General features: G+C 35.6%; 1 protein-coding gene across 14 annotated transcripts in view; it reads left to right on the forward strand.

Annotated features, from left to right (window-relative positions):
- The window catches only part of Atg10 (autophagy related 10), a 263,608-nt gene that overhangs the window by 58,449 nt on the left and 185,674 nt on the right, over positions 1 to 19,485 (forward strand). For 12 of the 14 annotated variants that reach the window (XM_078044575.1, XM_078044561.1, XM_078044545.1 and 9 more), the window contains one exon: positions 17,540 to 17,647. The exons of the other annotated variants lie outside the window; for them this stretch is intronic. In XM_078044575.1, coding sequence (XP_077900701.1) covers positions 17,540 to 17,647 — 108 coding nt within the window. The remainder of the gene's footprint in view (positions 1 to 17,539; positions 17,648 to 19,485) is intronic. 14 annotated transcript variants of the gene reach the window in all.

Raw genomic sequence — 19,485 nt, forward strand, 5'->3', positions numbered from 1 at the left:
TTTCTCTGCATATTTCATTTCAGATAGTTTCTATTGCTGTCTTCAGATGTTTGTAGTGAACTTCAGTTTTTATTAATTAATTAATTATAATTAGGTATATATGACAGCATAATGCATTTTGATTCCTTATACACAATTGCAGCACAACTTTTTATTTCTCTGGTTGTACACGATATAGTGTTGCATTATATGTGTTGTCATATATGTACCTACAGTAATGATGTCCATCTCATTCCACCATCTTTTCTGCCTCTATGTCCCCTCCCCACCCATTCCTCCCCTTTGACCCATCAAAGTTCCTCCATTTTCCCCATGCACCCCTATTATGGATCATCATCCACTTATCGGAGAGAACATTTGGCTTTTGATTTTTACTTCACTTAGCATAATATTCTCCAATTCCATCCTTTTACCTGCATATGCCATAACTATATTCTCTTTTAATGCTGAGTAATATTCCATTGTCTGTATATACCACAGTTTCTTTATCCATTCATCTATTGAGGGTATCTAGGTTACTTCCAGAGTTTAGCTGTTGTGAATTGAGCTGCTATGAACATTGATGTGGCTGTGTTACTATAGTATGCTGATTTTAAGTCCTTTTCGTATAGACTGAGGAGTGGGATACTGGGTCAAATGGTGTTTCCATTCCAAGTTTTCTAAGGAATCTTCATACTGCTTTCTACATTGTTTGCACCAATTTGCAGACGCACTAGCAATGAATGAGTGTGCCTTTTCCCCCACATCCTTGCCAATATTTATTATTGTCTGTATTCTTGATAACTGCTATTCTGATTGGCATGATATGAAATATTAGTTTTGATTTACATTTCTCTAATTACTAGAGATGTTGAACAATGTTCACTAAGTTGTTATTCTGTAGGTTTTAATTGCTATTATTTCTGTTATTTGTATTTTTTCAGTGCAGATATTATAGTTTTTATCTCTAGGAATTTGACCTAGGTTGTTTTTATATCTTTCATTTCTCTGTTCATGATTCTAATATTTTCCTCTACTTTCTGGAACATAGAATATATTCATGATAGCTATTTTCATTTCCTTGTCTTTCATTTTCTAACCTGCATAATTCTAGGTCTCTTTCTATTCGACTGAGTTTTCCTCTTGTTTGAATCATATTTTTCTGGTTTTTTTTTGCATGCCTGTTAATTTTTTGCTGATGCCAGACATTGTACTTGCTTTTTTTTTCCTTTTGTTGAAACATAATTAACATCTTTGGAATCAATTTCTTTTTAAATTGTTTATTTTTTCCTTTAAAATATTTTTATTTTAAACTGATAAATAATAGTTATATTTATAGTGAACAGTATGATATTTCAGCATATATACACATTATGCAGTGATTAAATCAGCATAATTTGCATATCTATCACCTCAAGTCTTTATCAGTTTTGGGGGGTGAGAACATTTTAAATTCTCTCTTTTAGCTATTTTGAAATATAGTATGTTGTATTAACTACAGTCACCATGTTATTCAATAGAATGCAAGAATTGATTCCTCCACAATTTTAGCACACACTAAAATTGTGTGCCTCTTGAGTATTTTCTCCTCTTTCCTGGTTCATTACCTCTCCCTCTGAATCAGTTTGGATGTTTGAAGGACTACTTTTAAAATATGTTAGGGCAGGTCCTGAGCAGCCTTTATAATAGGTCTAATTGGACCACCTCTTAAAGCATTTCCTTTCTGAGGATGCTGCTTATTGCTATGCATGTTAGGACATCTTTCTTTTTTGTCTGATGGGAATATGAACTATTCTTGGCCCTGTGTGAATTCTGAGGATTATTCTGCCTACTGAATTTTACTGTTTTTTCCCCAGGCCTCAGTAGCTTCTTTTTACACATGTATGTACATCTCTACTCAAAGAATCAAGGTGCTCATGCCTATCTTGTGCTGTGTCCCCTAAATTCTAGTCACTGTTTTTCCAGACTCAGAACTGTATCTTTTCAACTTAATGATACTGAGAACTCTATTTGAATTTCTCTTCCACTACTGTAGTATAGAAATTTTGTGTAGGCATTGAGCTGGGATACTTGTTGTGTTCACCTGTTTATTTCCCTTCTTCAAAGCTCACTGTCCTGCACTGGCTGTGTCCAGTTCTGAAAATGCCTATTTCATATCTTTTTTTTTTTTTTTTGGTTTTCTAGTTGTTTAAGGTGGAGAGTAAATCTAGTCTCTGTTATTTGATCATGACTAGTTGGCCAAAGAAGTACTTAGAATACAAAATTTTTTGTAGGGTACCAAATCATCCCCCCTTTTATATGAAATTTAAGTTTAATAAATATAAATTTTATGCTAAGACATATTAGGTATATGATCATCAGTTCAGTTGGTCGGTTAACAACCCTAAAATTAGGAGCACAGTAATAAGAGAACATGATTGATTCATGAAGATGAGGGAGACCAAGTACTAGAGAAGGACTTGCTGAGGATTATAGTATGGGGTCAGGGGAGGAGGTGTGCTTCTGCTGCTGCTGCTGAATGGAGTTTGGCCCCACTTTCACACGCAAAAGATTTTCTCTTCTTCTGAGCTATATTAATGCCACCCTATGGGAAGCAGGAGTTCTGACAGATAATGCAGAAGCAAAGGAAATTTTGTGTAAGAGCTTTCAACATGCACGGGCTTGGAATGAAAATGACTGGGAGGGCAGAGATTGTGATTCATTCTGGGAAATATGTCAAGAAACTTTTGTTGCATTAATAATAAAAAAAAAGGCTGAGTGGATTATATCCTTCTTCTCTCCTTCCTTGTCTGCTGCCCTTCTTGTCCCTTCTCTCTGCTGACCATTTGAGTTTGCCACGTGTCTGGTATTGATCCAAGTAGTGAATATTGAGTGCTCTTTCTGGCAAACAGAATGACCTCAGTAAAGTCTTTAATGTCACATTATTCAAGCTCCATGTTCAAAAGCAGTACTTATGCTACTGTGTGGCTTTCTCTGAAAGCTGTCAGTACCCTCTGCCCCATCATGATCAAAGCTATTTTGGTTTCCAGCAGTGGCCCTGAGACTGTGGCCTGAGTCTTCAGGCTGGAGCAGCTTCAGAAACTCTGGCCATTGACTACCTGACGTGGGCTCTTTTCCTCTGTAAGCTGTTTAGGTTGGGTGCAGGAACTGTGAGATTACCTTTCTCCTATTTCTTCCTGAGTCTCCTCCTGTACCAGGTTAAATAGTGTCCTCCAAATTCCTGGAACCTTGTGCATGTGACCTTATTTGGAAATGGGGCTCTTTAAAAAATATTTTAATTTTTAATTTGTTCTAATTAGTTATACATGACAGTAGAATACATTTTAACACATACATAAATGGAGCACAGCTTCTCCTTCCTCGGGCTGAACATAGTGCAGAGTCACACTGGTAGTATAGTCAAATTCATTCCACTGTCCTTCCCATCCCTATACCCTCTCTCTTCCCCTCACTGTCTCTGCACAATCCAAAATTCCTTTATTCTTCCCTCCCCCTGCCATTATGGATTAGCATACATTTATAAGAGAAAATATTTGGCCTTTAGTTTTTTGGATTTGGATTATTTTGCTTAGCATGATATTCTCCAGCTGTATCCATTTACCTGCAAATTCCATAATTTCATTCTTCTTTAAGGCTGAGTGATATTCCATTATGTATATGTATCACATTTTCTTTTATCCATTCATCTGTTGAAAGGCACCTAGTTTGGTTCCATAGCTTTGCTATTGTGAATTGAGCTGCTATGAACATTGATATGGCTATGTCACTGTAGTATGCTGATTTTAAGTCCTTTGGGTACATGCTGAGGAAAGGGATAACTGGGTCAAATGGTGGTTCCATTCCATGTTTTCTGAGAAATCTCCATACTGCTTTCTATAGTGGTTGAACCAATTTACACTCCCACCAGCAATGTTTGAGTGTACCTTTCCTCACACATCCTCGACAACACTTATTATTGCTTCTAGTCTTGATTATTGCCATCTGAAGGGAGTGAGAAACTATTGTTAGAGTAGTTTTTATTTGCATTTCTCTAATTGCTAGAGATGTTGAACATTTTTTCATATATTTGTTGATTGATTGTATTTCTTCTTCTGTGAAGTGTCTGTTTAGTTCCTTAGCCCATTTATTGATTTTTTTTTGTTTATTTGTTTTGTTTTGTTTTTGGTGTAAAGTGTTTTGAGTTCTTTATATGTCCTGGAGATTAGTGCTGTATCTGATGTGTGTGTAGTAAAGATCTTCTCCCATTCTGTAGGCTCTCTTTTCACATTATTGATTGTTTCCTTTGCTAAGAAGAAGCTTTTTAGTTTGAATTCATCCCATTTATTGATTCTTGATTTTTACTGCTTGCAGTTTAGGAGTCTTGTTAAGGAAGTCATGTCCTAAGCCAACATGATAAATATTTGTGCCTACTTTTTCTATTAGGTGAAGGGTCTCTGTTCTAGTGCCTAAGTCTTTGATCCACTTTGAGTTGAATTTTATGCAGGCTGAGTGATAGAGATTTAACTTTATTTTGCTACATATGGACTTCTAGTTTTCCCAGCACCATTTGTTGAATAGGCTATCTTTTCTCCAATGTATATTTGGTACCTTTGTCTAGTATGAGATAATCATATTTATATGAGTTTGTCTCTGGGTCTTCTATACCATTGGTCTATATGTCTATTTTGGTGCCAATACCATGCCATTTTTGTTACTATGGCCCTGTAGTATAATTTAAGGTCTGGTGTTATGATGCCACCTGCTTCACTCTTCTTGCTAAAGATTGCTTTGGCTATTTTGGATCTCTTATTTTTCCAAATGCATTTTATGATTGCCTTTTCTATTTCTATGAAGAATGTCATTTGGATTTTAATAGGAATTGTATTAGATCTGTATAACTATTTTTTATTATTGCTAGAAAATGAGACTTTTGAGGATGGGATTGAGTTAAGATGAGGTCACAGTGGATTAGGACTGGTCCTAAATTTTCTATGACTGGTGTCTTCATAAGAGGAGGGAAATTTGGGCACAGAGACACAGACATACAAGGAAAAAGGCCATGTAAACACAGGGTAAGATTAGAGTGATGTGTCTGTAGGTTTTCCACAACAAGAGTCTAGTAAGGGTCAATGAAGAAGGACAGAGGAGGTAAGAAAGGGCTCTCTGGAATGAGCACCATAAAAGCTAGAGTGCCTAAAGAGAGAGCATGTGCTTGCCAATACATAGGTATTGGACTTCTAGCTTTTATGGTGCCCATCCCAGAGAGCCCTTCTTACCTCCTCTGTCTTTCTTCTAACCCTTTTCTTAGGAGTTAAACTGTTTAAGCTCAGGTACCTTTCATTTTATTAAAAGGGAAGGTTTAAAAATTATTTGTACTGCTTTGCAAGGATAGCATTTTGAAATCAAAATTACAATTTGCTATCCTGATTATTTTTCTACCATTAGTACTATCAAATTTGTTTCAATTTAATGAATTATAAAATTATATTAATTTGTCAATTCTCTCATCACAGCCAATGCTTTAAAAAAGAAATACAATTTGGAATAACTCTAAAATCCAGAGGATGGGGAAGGCCAAAACTTGGGTCATCTGCATGTTTTTTTCCTTTTTTTTAAAAAAAATCTGATATTGGAAAAGCAAAACTAAATCTTTGAAAACATTTCAATGAGAGTAAACAGAAGAAATATGATAAAGTTTCTACAAACTTAAATTGTAAGAAGGAACGAAAAGAGAAAAGAATTGGTTTTCTACAGCAGGCTCCCCACATCCCCTCCAATCAGTTATAACATCTGTTGGCCATTCCTCTGGCACAAATAAGCAAGAATGCTCTGGGAGCCAAAACCAAATTGTTTAATATAATAAAAAGTATGAGGGCACACATGGAGGTCCCACATCTATGAACTGAAAATTGAAAACTCAAAATGGGCAAGTTGGAAAACCTGAAAACAAAATATTATTAAAAAATAAAAGAAAAAAAAGAAACTGCTTAATAGTGAAATCTAACATTGTAGAGCTATCTGGTGAAAGTGTTAATAAGGAAAATGAGACCTCATTATATATTAAACTTACTTTTAGTGCTTTGACTCCAAGAAGGGGAAAGGATTTAGCATTATTTAAACTGTAATCATTGTTTAAAAACTTGTGTAAGATAAGCAGGCTATGAGTACAATATATGTAAACACACATGCTTGTATACTTCCCCCCCAAATAAGGTCACCAAATTGCCTTCAGTGACCTTTTCTGCCCTGACAGGGGGCTCATTTTCTTCTGCTACTTTTTCCCTAAAGCCACTGACCTTGCTGTGCTCTGACCTGCATCAGGGAACTGGAGAAGGCTATATTCTACTGCTCATCAAGGAAGTCAGGAAGTAGCTGGAGGTGAAAGGAAGGGAGACTCTGCAGGTCTGAGAGTCCTGCCAGGAAAAGGGTGTCAGGAATATTGTAAGAAAACTAACTTCTTATACAAATGAGCACAGTGCTAGGGTTCTCAGCATGGCTTTATTAAGTGGAATTGAAAATTGAAAATCCTAAGTGGCATCAAACAATGTCTACTTGAAAAAAAAAAGTGAAGGTATGCTATAATTAGGTACTAACCTAAGGAAGAAGTATTGGACTCATTTTGGTTTAGCACCTAGAGGATTAGTTCACAAAGGAAAGAAAATAAAAACAAAATTAGCTTTGTTTGCCAGAACATTTCGTGGTTCTTAGAATCATATTGATCACAGAGTGGAATGGAAGTTTTAATGAATTTTTCTTACTCCTGACCTGGATCTAAGTATCCCTAGTGCACTATTACTTTTTCTTTTCTGGGTTGAGTCTTTATTTTACTTTATTTAATTATTACAAGAAAAAAAACAATACACAATCATTGTAAAAATTTTAACAGTATTTAGATGTATAAAATAAATGTCAAGATTTTTCCTTCTCCCCCCTCCTGCTGACCTAATTATATGCAAGTATACATATATAAATTTATATATACATTTCCATAAATGTGATCATTGCTCTATAACCTACTTTTTCTTTTTTCAATAATTAAAAAATATATAGCACCAATTTTAAAATTATTGAAAAAAGAAAAATTATAGAACAATGATCATATATATATATATATATATATATATATATATATATATATAAGTAGAATTCAAGTTGAGGCTATAGCTCAGTGGCAGAGCACTTTCATTGCATTTTGTGGGGCACTGGGTTCAGTCCTTAGCACTGCATAAAAATAAACAAACAAAATAGAGGCATGTTGTCTATTTACTACTACAAAAAGATTTTTTAAAAAGTGGAATTAACTGTGGTATATTTATACATGCACATGTGTATTATTATCAAATTCGTCCTGCACTTCCTTCCCTTTCCTGTACCCCTTTCTTGCCCCTCAGTCTCCTTTTTCCTCTACTCCACTGATGTTTCCTTTATCCTAATAATAACTGATCCCTCCCCCTTGTTTCTTCTAACTTTGCTCTACATATGAGAAAACCATTAGACCCTTGATTTTCTGAGTCTGGCTTATTTCACTTAGCATGATGTTATCCACTTCCATCCATTTATCAGAAAATGCTATAATTTCATTCTTCTTTAGGACTGAGTAAAACTCCATTGTGTGTACATACCACATTTTCTTAATCTAGTCATCTGTTGAAAGGCATCTGGGCTGGTTCCAAAACTTGGCTATTGTAAATTGTGCTGCTATAAACGTTGATGTGCTGTATCACTCCAGAATATTGATTTTAGTTCTTTTTAAAAAATTTTTTGTAGTTATAGATGGATACAATACCTTTATTTTATTTGTTTATTTTTATGTGGTGCCAGGGATCAAACCCAGTGCCTCACGCATGCTAGGCAAGTGCTCTGCCACTGAGCCACAACCCTAGTCCCTGGTTTTAGTTCTTTTGGATAAATACTGAGGAGTGGGATAGCTAGGTCATATAGTGTGCAACCTACTTTTTCCACCTAACATTACATCATTGACCTCTTTCTTTGTGAGTATATACACAATTATCTCATTATTTCTAATAGCTGCATAATAATACATTATATGAATTGTTTTGTTTAATGGAACCCCTATTGATGATAAATAATTCCTTATGTTCATAGTTACACCTATAACTTTAAGTAATATACTTCTTTTTGATTTCCCATCTATGTATAATAACTGATTGCTTTTGTGATATTGAGGTAGTGTACTTATGCTACCCCCACTTCCTTCTTTTTCTTTTTCCCAGCTTTTTGATTATATTATTATTATTATTATTATTATTAAATATTTTATTTTAGTTGTAGGTGGACACAATATCTTTATTTTATTTATGTGGTGCTGAAGATCAAATCCAGGGCCCCACGCATGTGAGACGAATGCTCTACCACTGAGCCCCAGCCCCAGCCCTATATTGTTATTTTTATATTGTCAGGACTTATAATATTTTGATTCTGCTCAGTGACTCTAATTTAGTCCTAGTGCTTTGTTTATAGGTTGATTAGAAATTTAAACCTAAGACAAACATGTAATGAGTCAGCTTATGTAAATATGATTCATGGCAGCATTACAAATTGGGATAGAAACAGGATCATCTTTTGTCACACTGGACAGAGACTACTTCATGTCAAAATTCTACAAATTCTGTTAGTTTCATACCATGACCATGCTGATAGCTCTTTTAAACTGGGCAGAGGCAGAGAACTTCTATCAAGGTTCAATTATCACGATTTGTGTGTGTGTGTGTGGGGGGTAGTGTGGTTTAATTCCCAGTTAGTGAACAAATGGGTTCAATAGGGATTCAAAAAGTTAGATTACACAAATAAAAGCAATTATTATGGGTTATTTTACACAGCTGGTGAAGCAAGGGGAGTATTTGTCTTTAGTAAACTGAACACATACACAAGATCACAGGACAGGCCCGACTTCCTCAGATGGAACTTGTTATCTGAGGTGTATCTTCAACATAGCACCCTGGCAAGTTCTGAGGTATTGGTGGATTATTTAATGACTATGGTATGTTTAATAAACCTCAAAATACTACAGGACTAGGGCCAGGGAAAAGTTGGAGATAGAAAAGATCTTTTCAAACGTGAATTATGTTATATCCTCCTTTTATTTCACTTTTGGGTATTTGGTTTCTTGAGTTTATTTGCTTTTGAGGTTTCATCTAAGTGAACCAGAAGTCAGCAGTTACCTATTGTGTGTGTGTGTGTGTGTGTGTGTGTGTGTGTGTGTATGTGAACCTAGGAATATCTTACTACTGACCTATATACCTAGCTCTTTAATTTTTAACTTTGAGTTAGGGTCTCACTAAATTTCTGAGGCTGGCCTTGAACTTATGGTTCTCTTGTCTCAGCCTCTATTGTAGCTGGGGTTACAGTTATGTGTCACTGTTTTTAACTTCTATTGTTAGTCAGCTTCCTGTAACTGTGACAAAATGCCTGGAAAATCAACTTAAAGAAAGAAAAGATTTACTTTGACTTACAGTCCCTTTGGATCTGAGGCAAGGCCAAATATCCTGGTGGAAAAGGCATGGTAGAGCAAAGCTACTCACATCTTAGCAGCTGGGAAGCAAAAAGAGAGACAGAGAAAGCAGCCACAGTTCTGAAATACTCTATTACAGCATGCCTCCACAGTGACCTACTTTCTCCAACTAGGCCCCACCTGTTAAAATTTCCACCACCTCCCAGTAGCACTACACACTAGCAACCAAGCCTTTAGCTCATGGCTTTTGGGGGATATTTCAAATTCAAACCATAACACCCATGCATTACTTCGACTGGATCTGATCACTCTGTATTAACTTACCTATGTCTATTTTAGCAGAGACATCAGTCAACCATGAATGGACCCAAACATCCATTTGGAAGATGTGACACTATCAGAAAATGAAACCATTTCTGTTGGGATTGGGTGGGTATTGGGGTGGGTGTGGGGGATAAGACATATTAATATATTCAGAATTGTGATTTGAAGGATCCTCTAAATCATAATAATTATTTTTCCACTATTTAACTTTGGCTTTAAAAAATGTACAGATATCAGTCTCCTCTCCCCATACAGGAGCATTCTATCTTTGAGCTACATCTCCAGCCGTTTTTAAAATTTGAGACAGGGTCTTGCTAAGCTGCCCAGACTAACCTCAAACTTGAAATCCTTCTGCCTTAGCCTCCGGAATAGATGAGATTACGGTTGTATGCCATCATGCCTGGCTCTGAGATATTATTTAATGTCTGACCTATCGAGCATAAGCTTTGCCTTTAAGCAGCAGTTTTTACTTTTTCTTTCCATTCCCTTTCCCTTCCTCTCCTCTCCTCTCCCCTCCTCTCCCCCACCTCCCTCTCTCTTTCTTTCTTTCTCATAATGTTAATCACCTTTAGGCAGCTACTTGGTAATATTGGTTTGATATCTTACAACAGGAAAGAACTATCACTTTAAATCTGTGCTAGGTTTAACCTGTTTCTTAGAGCTCCACTGAATTCCAAGGCCTTCTTTGATCAGTGCCTCCAGTGACCTAGAACCTTCAGTTATCTTTCTCCCTGATGGCCTTGCAAGCCCTTTCTGGCTGGTCATTCTGGACAGTTAACTTCAGTTTAAATCCTAACTCAATGCTTTATTCAGAAGTAAAGCTGAAAGTTTTAGATAACCACTTTTTTTTTTTTAAGATAACAGCATTTTTGTATAGAAGATCTTTGAAAGCCTATTAAAATTCAGCAAGAGCAGCCCCATAATTATTTGGGTAGCTGGATTCTAGCAGGCATAACATAACTCTCACTGGGTGGCAAGCCCTATGACAGCTTGGAAGAAAGCAGACCCAAACATGTTCTGTTAGGAAATCTTTAGATCTCCATCCAAAATGCAGTCAGCACTACACTATAAAACTTGCTTGTCTTTCTGGGGTTCTATGAGGCCTACAGGATATTTGTCCCTAAAAATTTAAGATTGGGACCTACTGCAGCAGTGTAATACCCTGGAGACATATGTGCAAAGGACAATACATTATTTGTTTAAAAAGAAGTGTTATTTATTTATGAGCACAAAATTGTTTGCACTTTAAAAAAATTAAGAAATCTTTTTAATTTTCCCACCCAAATCCTCAGAAGTTATCATTGACAGAAGGGTCTTGGGTATCTTTTCAGATACATGCAGGACATACACAACATATATACTTATATTTAAATAAGTGGTAGCATGTTCAATATAATACTTACAGAACTTATTCATTTTTTTCTTTTTTTCACATTTTTTATTAGTGCATCATAGTTGTATATAATGGTAGGATTTGATGATACATATTTGTATATGAAACTCATTTTTTTGTGGCTGCATAACAGTATATTATTTAGATATAATTTATGTAAACAATTATTGTTGTTGAACATTTAGGTTGTTTCCACTCTTATGCTATTAAAATAATACTATCATACATATTATTGCATGGATTTTATATTCTATGTGTGTAAATGGCTCTGTAAGATAAATTCCTGGAAGTAACAATTCTGAGTCCAAGGTATGTACATTTTAAATTTTAATAGTTATTGCCAACATGTTCTTTATGGATATTATCCTAGTTTAAACTCCCCTGCCCCCTGGCAATGTGTGGGGGCACCTCTTTTATTCACATATTTCTCTACACAGTGAATTTTATACTTTTTGATCTTTGCCAATCAGATAAGCAAAAATGTTACCAATAGTTTTGAATTTGCATTTTCTTGTAGGTACCATTGAACATATTTTATTCATATGTTTTTACTTTTTAGTAAACTATATGTACATCCTTTGCTCATTTTCCTATTGGATTGTTAGTCGTTTTCTTTTTGAGTTTTTGAAACTATTTATATTTTGAGGATCTTAAAGTTATCTATATCTTGAGAAAATTAGTTCCTTTCTATGATATAAAGTAAAAATTTTTGTTTTCACATTTTGATATTTGTCTTTTGGTTTTATGGGTGTTAAGAATTTTTATTTTCACTGTAGAATTTATTGATCTTTTTTCGTCAGGGTTTTTTTCATATTTATAAAGGTTTATTATATATGTATATGTATATGTGTGTATGTATATATGCATGTGTATGTGTGTGTATGTATGTGTATGTGTGTGTATGTATGTGTATGTGTATGTATATACATATATATATCCTCCAGGATTTTCATCTAGTTCATTTGTGATATTTCTCATTTAAATCTTTACTCCTTATTTTGGAAAAAGATGAAGGGCATTCTATTTAGATAAGTGGAAGAATTTTGGCTATGAGGAAATATTCTGTTTTTTATTAATGGTTATAGCACCTGGACATTTCCTATTAATTTCTCTTCTACAAGTGACAGAGTAAAGCAAACTGCTTTTTGGCAGGTCGGCAGTAAGGAATACTGATAGCTGAAGTGTAGTTGGACATGGAACAATTTTAAGTTATAAGATTAAGGGTAGTTGCATAGGAGTAGGTCAAGGCTGGATAAGTTGCCAGAAAATGGAGTTTGAGGTAGTAGTAAAAACCACTTAATGGGAAGGGACAGGGGAAGTGCTGGGGAGTGATACTGGCCAAATTGTGCTGGTATATTGTGTATTGGGTGCATTTGTGAATATGTAACAACAAATCCCAGGAGTATTTACAAGTATACTGCAACAATAAAAAATGTGTGTTAGGGGAAAGACCACTTATAAGGCACTTTTGGCACAGTCTAAGCTCCACAGTGAGTATGAGCAGAGGTGATTTTTAGCATTTGGAGAGCTCCAACTGAGCTATGGTGTTCATGAAGATCTTGAGTTGTTGCCTTTTCTCCTGAGGCAACTGGAGATTACTTCATGACTCTGTTCTTCTCTGAATGGAAAAGGCAAGCTCCAGTGAATTTCACACAGTGGTTCTCAGCTACTGCAATAGAATCTGCTGGGGAGATTTTCACTTAATTGGTTTGAGGTGAGACCCCAGCAACAGCGTTTTGAAAACTCCCCAGGTTCTATTCTAATGTGTAGTAGCTAGGGTTGAGAACCACCACTAATGCAATCAATGTGCAATCTCTTTCAATCAGGAATTTCAGTATAAACTGCCTCAGTGCTTCCAAATGTGCACAGGAACCACCTGGGGGATCCTGTTAAATACAGGTTCAGGAGGTCTGGGGTGGGGCTGGAGGTTCTGCATGTTTAATAAGCTCTCAGGTGATGTTGAGGTTGCTGGTCACTAGACCACACTTGAGTGGCTTGAGCTTGTTAGTCGAAGCAAAAAGCACTGACCTACCCCAGTCCAGAGTCAATAAGCATGTTCCTGCCAAGTTCCTGCTCTCTGGCAGAATTTGCTTAGTGTACTAGAAAGAATGCTTGGGTCAAGTGACCTGCTTTCCACTTCCAGCTCTGCCCCTAATTAGCTGAAAAACAAGTTTCTTAGAAGTGCTTCAATCCTTCACCCTCTTATCTGTAAAAGGAGAGGGTTGAACTGGGTAAACTGTGAGTTCCCTTTGTTCTTACATCCTCCCATGCTGATCCAGGATGTTTTTAGGCTCTATCTGGATTAGGTTTTTATGTGTTATGGCAGTCTGAATTCTGCAGTTAAGATCCTGGATTCCCTTAGGTCCTGGGACCTATGCCCTGACTTTATGATCTAGTGGGGGAAATAAAACTAACAAATGTTAAAAAATTAAAGAAGAGCTAAATGTTAAATTGTAAACCATGGTAAATACATAAACTAGAGAGGATTGTTGATTCTGACAGGGGAAACTTTAGTATGATGGGGAGATTTTAGTTAAACATTGTTTACTGGGTTAGATGGACCAAAGAGCAGACTTAGGGTGATGGTTCTCATGCTTTTACATTTGGTTGTTGTCTCTACAAAAACATCCTATGGCAGTGAGGAACAAAACCCACTATTCTACCTTAAATGAAAATAATATGGGAAAAAGACCTTCTTATATGGAAATTAGTATTTGAAGGGAAATAAAAATGCTAAAACTCTCCTTTTTCTAATAATGTTTTCCTTCTTTGTTTTTCAGTGCTGAGCTTGAACTCAGGGCCTTTAGCATGTTAGGTATTCTATCACTCTCCTTTTTCTATGTTTGATTTTTCAAGGCTATTCCTGTTAAGAGATTGGTGCTGAAAAAATCTTCATTACCAAATAAATACAGACTGAGTCAAAAATCTTGTGTGCTTCCCTATAGATAATAATCAATAGATTTAAAAATCACCTAAAATGGAAATTAGTATAAGTAATATTGAAAATCACATATCTCTTTATCTTACCTCATTGGAAAAGAGACAAGATAATGTTTTTAGATTTTATAACAGGTACGGATAAATTTTTTGTCTCCCCTTGGAATTGGATCAAAGGAAAAGTGTTTTGCATTGTAATTAGTTTTACTAAATTGCATATTCACTTAAGAAGAGGTTGTATGACCAGTGTGCAGATAACACAAAATAGAATAGTTATTCTCATTTCATAATTATATTTAGTACACATGGTTTAGCTCTAACTGTTCTCTGAATACCTAAGAGTTTTTGTTTCTTCCTCTATTCCTAGATCATTTGGAAATTGCAGATTGCCACAAACACATACTGTTAGTTTTATTGTAGTTGATAAACCTTTCATATAACCAATTATTGATTATCTATCATAATGAAGGTGACAATACAATAGAGGAGAATTTTTCTATCTTTAAACTACTGTAACACAATATGTCATTTAAAAGCAAGATTATTTTGTTTTCCGAGGACAGAAAACTGAACTCATTGGGTGAAGCAAGGAAGGGACTTATAATGGGAAAATTTGAAGGTAGAACTAGCTTTCGGTATGGTGGTATAAATAGTGTAATTAGAATCTGGTCTCTCCACATCTCATGGCCTTGAATTCATCCACACTGACTTTTTTTTCAGTTTCCATTTAATTACATGATGGCTGTTAAGGTTTTAACATTTTTTATTGCTGGGCACAGTGGTGTACACCTGTAATTCCAGTGGCTCAGGAGGCTGAGGCAGGAGGATTGCAAGTTCAAAGTTAGCCTTAGCAAATTAGTGAGGCCCTAAGCAACTTAGCAAGACCCTGTCTCTCTATATATATTTTATGTATAATATATATATATATATATATATTTTTTTTTTTTTACATCCCTAGCCCGTGTGTGTGTGTGTGTGTTTATACACACACACACACACACACACACACACACACACAGGCTAGGGATGTAAACACACACACACACACACACACACACACACACACACACACACGGGCTAGGGATGTGGCTCAGTGGTTAAGTGCTCCTGGGGTTCAAGCGCTGGTACCAAAAAAAAATTCTTGTTAAAATCCATTGGATAAGAAAATAGACCTCCCCCTCCCCACATTCCCAAATCAAATCTGGATTATACCATATTGGCTCAAATCAGTTGCTTTCTTGCATCTCTGTGGTCAAAAAGGCTAAGGCCTTGATTGGCCAGATCAGAGTCCTATATTCATCCTGGAGCTGGGGGTCATGTCTACACTAACAATGGAGAAGAGAATGAGTCCTTAGAGGAAAATGGTTTCCAAAAGAAGGGGGAATAGATGTTTGATGTAAAACAGTAGTAGCAATGATAAAAGTCACTATAGGCCTGGGGTTGTTGCTCAGTGGTAGAGCACTTGCCTGGCATGTGAGGCACTGGGTTTGATATTCAGCACCACATAAAAATAAATAAATAAATAAAATAAAGGTATTGTGCCCAACTACAATTTAAAAAATAATAAAATATAAAGTTATTGTGTTAATTTACAACTAAAAAAATTAAAAAGATAGTCACTATGTATTAGCCTTAGATGGAATTTATCTCACAAAAACAGTCACTACATATATCTTTATCCACTTACTCCATTAAATATTAAATATTAAATTTGCATTGTCTAAATATAAAAGTTTTAATGGTAGAAGGCCATCAGAGGGTTTGCTTTGAGGGTGGATACTATAGAAATTGCAGCATTAAGTAGTAATTTGAACCTATGAAATGCATAACCTTAATAAGAAAATTAAAAATGATAGTATTGGATATCTGATAGTATATCTCATAGACAGGAGTGATAGTTAAGATATTTAACAACTTGTGACAGAGGCATCAACTAATTTGAGTTGGATTCAGTCAATTAGAACTTGTGCTGATAGCAAGCAGCAGGGTCCCTAAGTGAGTGCTAGCAGGTTGTCAGGCCAATCTGCTAGGAGGGTTTATTAAGGTGTCATCAAATCTCTTTAAAAATATGGTGACCATATTATTTTACTAGGGATGCCATAAAAAATACCACATACAGACTGAATTAAAATAACAGAAATATATTCTCTGATAAGTCTGGAGGCTAGAGGTCTGCAAGGATCTCTGATAAGTCTGGAGGCTAGAGGTCTGGAAGGATCATGCTGCCTCTGAAGACTCTAGGGAAGAACCCTCCCTTGCCTCTTCCTAGCTTCTGGTGTTGCCAGAAATCCTCAGCATTCCTTGGATTGTAGGTACACCACTCCAATCTCCGTTTTCCTTTGACTTTCTCAGAATTCTGTGTGTTTGTGTCTCTGTATCCAAATTTCCTCCTTGTTGTAAAAAGATTAAGTAGCCACTTCTTATTTAACTTATTATTTTAATCCTGTTAAAACATTAATGTTGGTATGACAATTTTGTGCAGAATTAATATTTCTTGGCATGTGAGTATGTTTGTGCATGGAGAAGTATTATATTTTTATACATGACTTCATTGAATTCAAGCAAGTTTTGCCTTAAACAATGAAACAGGCTACATTTAGACAAACATCAACCATTAGTCTATACAATAACAAGTGTAAGAAAAGCAGCAGAGAAATATAACTTGTGAGGGGCTTAGAAATCATCTTGCAAAGCATATATGAAAATGATGGCAATTGTTTAAGTCTTTGAAGAAAAGTTCTGTCGAAAAGGGTTTAGATTCCAGAGGGCAAAACTAGAACTAGTAACTTAGAGGGAAACAGTCAATACAGTATGAGATAAAACTTTCTCCCTGTACGGTGTACTGAAATGGAGGCAACTGTTATATGTCAGGGAGTAAGAAGTGCAGGTTCCCTGAAGCACTCAGGCAGATGCTGCATAATTACCTTCCTCCCTGGGACAGTCAATAGAGATCTTGCCTTGAAGAAGAGATGGATATACAAGGTCTCTTCCAGCTTTCAGATCTTTTGCAAATCCTCTGAAAATTTCTCTTTATAAAAGCTGTGGACATAATATTAACAATGTGACAAGATATTTCTGTAAGTTTAAATGCTTTTTAACATTTCCTAAGCTAAAGTTTTGCTGTCTGACCTCAGTGCTACGTGTGTGTGTGTGTGTGTGTGTGTGTGTGTGTGTGTGTGTGTGATGGGGAGAGATGGAATGAGGAGCAGTTTAAGTTAGGAAAAGGGAGTACATTAATACATGAAGAAGGTAAGGGAATAGAACTTTTATTTATTGAGTATCTACTTTCTGCAGGGTATATTGGACTGATTTTTTTACTCGTTTCATCTCGTCTTATTCAATATACATAGTTTTCTTTACTTGGCTTTGAACTTATGAGAAATTGTAGCTTTTTGAGTGATGAATTCTTAAATTAATTGAATTTTTCTTTTGTATTCTATGGTGATGGAGCACAGGACTGTTCTGATGGTTACATGTGCAAAACGCATTTTCAAATAAAAAGTGGGACTATGGTGTCACATCCAGGAACATATGCTGGTGTACAGACATGTCCTCCTGTGGAGGTGAGTAGTTCAGTGCATCATGTTCTCCTTTTCAGTCTTGTGAAGTATAAATTTAAAAATTTGAATCTGTTTTATGTATGTATATGTTTTTTTAAAAAGTTAATTGTCATTGGGTTCTAGGTCTGTTTTAGGGGGAGGAGTGAGCACTATTTATAAGGGGGTATTTTCTTGTATGATATTAAAAACAGGATTTAAGGTTAAGTTAAGATCCACTGAGTCTATTTGATTGTAGTGAGCCTTCACACTTCAGGTTTCTCTTCTATCTAAAGACCACAAGTATATTCTGTTGCCTACTGATTTTGCTTTAGTGAAATTCCCTCATTATTATACACACTTATTCCTAAGAGGCTTAATACTTGACCAGAGAACTCTTGGCCTGGTTTACCTTTTGCTCTTTTCCTTAGCCACTTGAAAGTATACAGGATCTAGATCTCATTTCTTGGGGAATTTTAACTTTGACTTTAGAAACTTACTAAACTGGATTTTATTAAGCTTCTAATAGCTTGGTGGTTTTCTGGAATATTATCAGTTTCTTTTTATCAAAATGCAGTATTCTTATTATATTTCGTATTAGTAATAGAAATTGTATATATCCATTGTAAATAATAAACAATAGAGAAATATATCAATATATGGAAAGGGTAAAAATAATCTGCCATTCTGGGCACAATGGAGCACACCTCTAGTCCCAGTGACGGAGGCTGAGGCTGGAGGATTGCAATTTCAAGGACAGCCTTGGCAACTTAGTGAGACCTTGTCTCAAAACAAAAAGGACTGGGGATATCTTGGTGATAGAGTGTCCCTGGATTCAGTCCTCAGTAACAAACACACACATACATACTTACGTGTATATGCACATATACACATATGGACATACATGAAAATCTATCATGTACCCTTTGATAAATAGCAACTATTAATATTTTAGTAAATATTGTTCCACACATTTATATCATACATGTTGTTTTTTGCTATAATAAGGATATCATGGATGTATTTCGGTCAGTAAACGCAGAATTCCATAGTTCTTTTTAATGGCTCCATGGCATTCCATTCTATGAATTCACCATAATTATGTGGAGCTCATACTGAAGTAAAGCCCTTGAATTTTGAAAGAATTGGTGGGGTCCCAATTGTTTGAGCACAAGGGAAGAAATCTCTAATACTTGAATTCTGAGAATCCTAGTAAAATGGAAGAGGGGGATTTGGCAGGGGGGAGGGTGGTATAAAGTGGTCTTTCTCAGGATCTGTTAAATCAGGTTCATTTGGCAATCAGGCATTAATCCTTTCTGCCTGTGTCTGATGCTGGCCTGGAAGTATCTTTGTCCTGTATAATTTGATTTGCAAGGTATTCTGGAAGATATTGTGCTTGATAGTAAGCTAAGTGTCCCCAGGGTGAATGCTTGAATCTTGAGTACTGCTTCATGGTTCAAATAACCAGCATCAAATCTAAAGCCAAGCATGTTAGGAAACTTTTCAATTCATTATGTATTCACTTAAAATGTTAAAAGTTAACATAGAAATGATGATTTAAAAGATGAATTACCAGTTTTTGTCTAACAAGTTGGCAGAGATTTTAAAAGCACTAAAAAGTGGTGTTGACAGTGTGAGGAAACTGACACTTTCTGGTTGATGTTTTAACTTTACAAAGTTTAAAGTTGTGCACATGCTATGAATGATCTATTCCAATTCTAGGAATTTTGTCTCATAAAGTATAAATTTTTCCGACATTTGGGTTTTCCAGTAGTTGGGTTCATTGTCACTTATTCATATATGCACATAACATAATTTTCTCTAATTCATGCCCCAGCACTTTCTCCTTTTATTCCTCTTCCTCC

Source organism: Ictidomys tridecemlineatus, chromosome 1 (assembly GCF_052094955.1).
Source record: "Ictidomys tridecemlineatus isolate mIctTri1 chromosome 1, mIctTri1.hap1, whole genome shotgun sequence".
NCBI classification, from domain to species: domain Eukaryota; kingdom Metazoa; phylum Chordata; class Mammalia; order Rodentia; family Sciuridae; genus Ictidomys; species Ictidomys tridecemlineatus.